This window comes from Calidris pugnax, unplaced genomic scaffold (assembly GCF_001431845.1).
Source record: "Calidris pugnax isolate Ruff unplaced genomic scaffold, ASM143184v1 scaffold312, whole genome shotgun sequence".
Classification (NCBI taxonomy): domain Eukaryota; kingdom Metazoa; phylum Chordata; class Aves; order Charadriiformes; family Scolopacidae; genus Calidris; species Calidris pugnax.
The window spans coordinates 434,550-440,898 of NW_015091046.1; the positions used below are offsets into that span (position 1 = coordinate 434,550).

A 6,349-nucleotide genomic window follows, 5' to 3' on the forward strand; every position below is an offset into this window, starting at 1 on the left:
GAGATGGGGAGGGACTCTGGATCAGGGAGGGGAGCCATAGGACGAGGGGAAATGGTTTTAACCTGAAAGAGGGGAGATTTAATGAGATTTTAGGAAGGACTTCTTTGCTGTGAGGGTGGTGAGACACTGGAAGAGGTTGCCCAGAGAAGCTGTGGCTGCCCCATCCCTGGAGGGGTTCAAGGCCAGGTTGGAGGGGGCTCGGAGCAACCTGGGCTGGTGGGAGGTGTCCCTGCCCAGGGCAGGGGGTGGCACCGGATGATCTTCCCCCCTGAACCATTCTGTGACTCTGTTCTGTGACTCTGTGATCGCTCTGGTGCCAGGGAACTCGCTGGGAAAGCGCTGCCTGTGCCTTATCGTGGCTCCGAGCTGGCACGTGGCCACGCAGCGGGGGAAGCCGCCAGCCCCACGGATACATGTGCCGGGCACTACCTCACGGGGAGCTAATTAGGGAGCTCCAGTTGTCTGTCTCTTAGCAGCAATTAAGAACCCAGCTCCTTTTAGTGACTCAGCAGCCCAGGTTTGTTGCACAGAAATGCCTTTTCTTGGGGGGGGGAGGAGGGAGCTGAGGCTGCAGCTTGGCCAGAGCAGGGCTGTTCCTGCCCCCGAGCGAGCGCTGCCAGGCACCGGGGCACGGCTCTGCCCTTTGGCTGGAAAGGAAACTATTACAGGGTGGAAGGCAGGAAAGCAAATAACTGGGATGACAGATGATATTGCTGGAGTTAGAGGTGGTGCCAATAACGATTAAATCCATCCCGGAGCAACTGGGGCTGGTCCAGCTGCCCCTGGCACGGGCTGGCAACCAGTAGGCTTCCCCTGGCTCGTCCTTCCTCCCCTTTTTTTCTGTCTGCTGTGTGTATTTCTTATCAGAACGGCACCCCAGGCTGTGGCTGGGACGTGTGACACGCACAGAGGAATGTCCTGTGGGGAACAAGGGGGCCCGTTGTGCGGGGCCCTCGGCCGCCCCGTGCCCAGTCGGCAGCGCTGCAGCGTATTTATTACTCCAGGAGTAAATGCTTCTGCTTCTGGGCTACCTGGGGTGTAATTAAGAGGGAAACAGATTGATGGAACACGCATTTGGGAGCAGGCTGGAAAGCTGCATTTCTGAAAAATTGTGTTTTGTCTCCTAAAGGGGAAAAAAAAAAAAAAAAAGAGGCATTATTCCAGTGAATACTGTCCTGGCAGATATTTCTGCATCTCTCCTCACAAAGGGCCTCGCCGACAGGTCCCAGCAGTCAGTAACTGATACCAAAGCTTTCAAACCCCCAGAATCAGGACTGGTTTAAATGTCAGGAGCTGGCCCAAACACCAGCTGGTGAGCTCAGTACTGTGGGCACGATGCCACGTTGCCCCGTTCCCCGTCCCTTTGGCACCGAGTGCAGGGAGGAGGCAGAGTGAGGGCACCCAGAGCACGGGGTGACTCTCTTTGATGAAGTTAAAGGGGGTTTCTTGGCACTCATTCCAGCCCCCAGTGGAGTGGCATGGTCCCCGGGCTACACCATGGCCAGGCACGGTGGTCACACTCTCCCCTGTCCCCCCCCAGAATTAAGGTGACCCCCCCAGCAGGAGATCCCTGGCACGGGACCGAGCTCAGGACATCTCCCTCCAGCTTCGTTAGCAATGATTGCCAGGAGTGAAGGGGTGCACTGATTGGAATTTTGCTTTAAATGTGCTGATTGGATATAATATCCAGATAGGACAAGGGGTAATGGTTTTAAACTGGAAGAGGGGAGATTTAGATTAGATACTAGAAAGAAATTCTTTACAGTGAGGGTGGTGAGAGCCTGGCCCAGGTTGCCCAGGGAGGGCGTGGCGGCCCCATCCCTGGAGGGGTTCAAGGCCAGGCTGGAGGGGGCTTGGAGCAACCTGGGCTGGTGGGAGGTGTCCCTGCCCAGGGCAGGGGGGTTGGAACTAGATGATCTTTAAGGTCCCTTCCAACCCAAACCATTCTATGGTTCTATGAGTCTATGAATATCACTTTAACCATTACAAGCCATCCAGAGATCCCTGCTGTATTTCCTTGCTCTCTTCCTGGCAGAGCTCTGACGTGCCTCTGGCTGCTCTGGGCCATCAGGAACCTTCTTCCCGTCACCCCACTTGCCCTTCCCCGCTGTCAGCCCTCTGACGGTCTTTCCTTGGATTTTTAGATTACTACGACTTTCCCCAAGGATCCGGTCTACACGTTTTCTATTTCTCAGAACCCATTCCCCATCGAGAACCGTGACGTGCTGGGAGAAACTCAGGTGAGGAGTGATTTGTACCAAAGCTGCTTTTAACACAGACCTGTCGCCCGTCTCCCTCGCGCTTATTAATATCTGCCAAGGGACGGCTGCAGTTTTGCCCTTAAATCACCCCTTTCCTGGTTCAGTCCAGTCCCTTCCTGCTCGGAGCAGTGTCTGCGTGTCGGTCGGCTGCTGGACACCCTGCTCCTTGGGAATGGGAGCCCCTTATCTGTGCTGGGGCTGACACCAAGGAGGTTGGGGGGCTCCAGCCCCACAGTGACAGCCGGGTCCCCCTTCTCTCCAGGGTCAAAGGCTTCCTCCAGAAGCCACCAGCAGAGAAGGATCACTGCCCATTGTGGCCCTGTCACAGAGCAGGAGAGGTCAGCTCTTTGGTGACAGCTTTGGTCCTTGCTTCTGAGGGTGCCCAGAGAAAAAGAGGGAGTTGGGGGAGAAGGGGCTGCTTTGTCCTCATCTGTCCCTTTTCCTTAGGGACCGGGGCTGAGCTGAGCTGACTCAGCATCTGCTGGGGCTGGGATCAGCTCTGTGTGCTGGGGTTGTTGAGGGGCTCGGACAGGGGAGCTGGTGTGGGCCCAAAGATCCTTTCCTCTGGAATTTGTTAGCTGCAGCTCCGTCACCCAGTCTGGGATCTGGTTTTGGGAGTCTCAAGAAAGACAGGAATGTTACAGTGTCTGTTGGTGGATGTGAATAGGAAAATGAAGTTACCACGGGAGGGGAAGTGACTTCTCTTTATTTCTTTTCCCCCCCTCGTCTGTAGGACTTCCACAGCTTGGCCACGTACTTGTCCCAAAATACTTCCTCCGTTTTCCTAGACATCATTTCCGATTTCCATCTGCTCCTCTTCCTGGTCACGAACGAGGTGATGCCTCTGCGGGTACGTAACGAGGAGGAAAGGGTCACGTCAGGGCCCTGAGCTCCTCCGGGGTGTCACTCACGTGCTGGAGGTGATGGACCCGACCTGCCACCTCGAGCACGTCCTGATGCTGCTTCTTCCAGGCTGAGCTGTTGGTAAAAGGTTTAAACAGTGAAACCAAAGCCCCCCCCGAGTAGCCCAAGGGCTCTGACGCGCTGCTGGGAGCCATCATTACCCCAGTCACAGACCAGACAGAGCCGACGTGGCTGCAGCTCCGAGAGCTTGAAAACATCTTTTTTCTTTTAAAAAAAAATCTCAGAATCAGAAATTCTTGTCGTAACGATAACGGGATCAGAGCCCCCCTAAATCTCGGCGAGGCCAACGACTTCCTGGCCGTGCAGCTCTGCCTCTTTTGGCCACGTACTGGGGGGATGTTGGGGAGGGGTTTGGGTGGTTGGGGAGGGGGTTGGGGAGGGGGTTGGCAGCCACCCAGCCCCCTGGTTCACATCTGCACCGCCGGACCCTTGGCGGTGGGAGCAGGACGCCAGGGAAAGGGGCCATGTGTTTGCCAGAGGCTCCGAGGGCGCCGAGAACGGCGCATGTGTGGGGCTGACCCTGGGCAGCTGGAGATCAGGCTGGGGGTCTGATCCTGGGGGGTGCCTATGGGATGGGGACAGGCTCCAGGACGGTGGGTTTGCACCCCCGGGAGCCAGGCAGACCCCCGGGGAGCACAGCAGGTGGCTGGTAACTCCTCCATGCAGGGGAAAGGGAAGTGTTGGGGTTTTAGGGCTCTCTCACTGCTGGGGGGAGCAGAAGGGATAAAGCCCATCTTGCTCCCTGTCTGTGAACATCAGTGGGGTGACCCAAAGGGGGGCACCAGCTCAGACTCAGGACTCTGCTGCAGCTGGTGGAGGAGGGCAGGGGGGCACGTCCCGGTCACAGCTCCAGCCGAGGCCCCGGAGCAGTGCCCAGCGCTGATTTTCCCCTCTTATGTTTTCCAGGACAGCATCAGCTTGTTGCTGGAAGCTGTGAGGACCAAGAATGAGGAGCTCGCACAGACCTGGAAGAAATCAGAGCAGTGGGCCACCATCGAGCAGCTCTGCAGTAAGAAAGGGGGTCCCTCTGGGAGGGGGTCCTTTGTCCCTCGTCCCGGGGCTGTGCTGCTGCTCCCAAACCCCCGCGGAGGCTCGGGTGGGAGAAAAGTGGCTCCTTGGTCCCAGGGCTGCAGGGAGTGGGGCTGGGGGGCTGCAAGGGTGGGATCCATAGGGTGCCAGCCTCGGGGGTGAGGGCAGCGTCTCAGTAGGGACCCCCCCTGCCTGGGTTGGGAGGGAGAACTCGCTCTGGGTTTAGGACCTGCCTGTTGCTTGTGTTCTCCCCCTGCTCTGACCCAGCTCTTCCCTTCGCAGGCACGGTGGGTGTCCAGATCTCAGGACTACAGGAGTACGGTGCCATGGGGGGCTCGACGCACGCCGTCTCGGCGGCCATGTGGGCCTGCCAGCACTGCACCTTCATGAACCAACCGGGCACGGACCACTGCGAGATGTGCAGCCTGCCCCGGACCTAGCCACGCCGGCAGAGCAAATACAGAGCAAACCCTCGAGCAGCAAGGAGTGGTGCTTGTCCCTTCCCTGTCCTCCCTTCTGCTTCCCCAACCCCCCCCCACCCCAAAATCAGCTCCACCCCGGGGTGCGGAGCTGAGCAGGGGGTGGCTCCAGCCCCTCCCCACTTACTCCTCGCTCCCCTTTTAGGGGCAGCCCCGTAGTCGCAGCAGGAGCCGGTGGCCCCCGGCTTTATCTTGATGCTGGCCCCCAACCCGGGAAACCAACGCTTAAACCTCAGCCTTCACCCCCCCCCCCGGCACCCCAAAAGTGTTGTCCTGGGTGCGCGCTGGGGACTCGGGGGGGCCGTGGCCAGCCAGGCTCCCTCCCTCCTTGCCCGCTTTGCCTGCCCAAAGCAGCCTCCCGGCACAGCAGAGGTGAGAGAGGGGGGGGATTTGGCACCCCCCCTGCCCGCAGCTTTGCTCCCCTCTCCCTGCCCACCCACTGGGGTGCCCGGGTGGCAGCAGCTTTGGCTCTGAATGGCCCGGGCAGGGCGAGCAGACGCCCGTTACCGGCGCTGGGCCAGACGGCGGCTCCGCCAGGCTGAGCCCCGTGCGCTGGCACGACTCCCGGAGCAGGACCAGTCCCCCCCCAACCTTGGCAACGGGCGAGGGGTGGGCATGTGCCAGCGCTGGGCTTGGCACCGCTCCCGTGGCATGCACGGCACCGAGCTCCCTCTCCCTCCCGCCGCAGAGACGCCGTTTCAGCACCCGACTGGGCACACCGGGGGGGCTGCTGGAGCAGGGGGGGTGTGTGTCCCCCCCTGATGTGCTGTGTCACCACACAGAGGGCAGTTTGGCACCCACCCCCTGCCCACATCCCCCCCGGTGGGGCAGCGCCAGAGCTGGGGGTCACACTGTGCTCTTGCCGCTCTCTCTCCCCTCTGTTAGACCCCAGCGCCAGGGGGGGGCTGCCCCACACTGGGCTGCAGGGGAGGGGGGCAAACCGATGCCCGTGCTGTCCTGGGGGGGCTCAGTGCCCCTCTCGCGGGGCCTCTTGCCCCCTGCCCCGGTGCTGTGGGTTTGGGCCTTCATTCAATCCCCCCCCCAGGGCACTGGTTCCATCACTGCCCCGTGGCCCCCGCCGGTGCCAGGACAGCGTTGTCCCCGCTGTCTGCGGCCGGCCAGCGTGGCAGGGACCCTCTGCGTGCCCCACAGGGTGGGCAGCGTGGTGGGGACTCCCATGCCCCACAGGGTGGGCAGCGTGGTAGGGATCCCCATGCCCCACAGGGTGGGCAGCGTGGTGGGGACCCCCGTGCCCCACAGGGCGGGCAGCGTGGTAGGGACCCCCGTGCCCCACAGGGCGGGCAGCGTGGTAGGGACCCCCATGCCCCACAGGGTGGGCAGCGTGGTAGGGACCCCCATGCCCCACAGGGTGGGCAGTGTGGTAAGGACCCCCATGCCCCATGGCGTCCCCTGCCTGGGCTCTGCCGAAGGCTTTGTCCCACCGGTGTGGCCACCGTGGGGCTCGTGGGTTGCCAGTTTGCTTCCCTCCCCTAATCCCCCCCCGGGTTTGCTGGTGTTTGGGGTGGCAGCGGTGTGCGGTGCCGGGACCGGAGCGAGCCGGGCGCAGGGTCTAGCGAGTAACGTTGAATAAAAAGCACCTGAAAACGAGAGCGCCCGCGTCTCCCGCTCTCTGTTCCCCGGGACGGTGCAGGGGGC

General features: G+C 61.1%; 1 protein-coding gene across 1 annotated transcript in view; it reads left to right on the forward strand.

Annotated features, from left to right (window-relative positions):
- The window catches only part of NPLOC4 (NPL4 homolog, ubiquitin recognition factor), a 32,594-nt gene extending 26,291 nt beyond the window's left edge, over positions 1-6,303 (forward strand). The window contains exons 14-17 of the mRNA XM_014956588.1: positions 2,145-2,240; positions 2,995-3,111; positions 4,092-4,194; positions 4,497-6,303. Coding sequence (XP_014812074.1) covers positions 2,145-2,240; positions 2,995-3,111; positions 4,092-4,194; positions 4,497-4,654 — 474 coding nt within the window. The 3' untranslated portion in view covers positions 4,655-6,303. The remainder of the gene's footprint in view (positions 1-2,144; positions 2,241-2,994; positions 3,112-4,091; positions 4,195-4,496) is intronic.
- Positions 6,304-6,349: the final 46 nt, after the last annotated feature.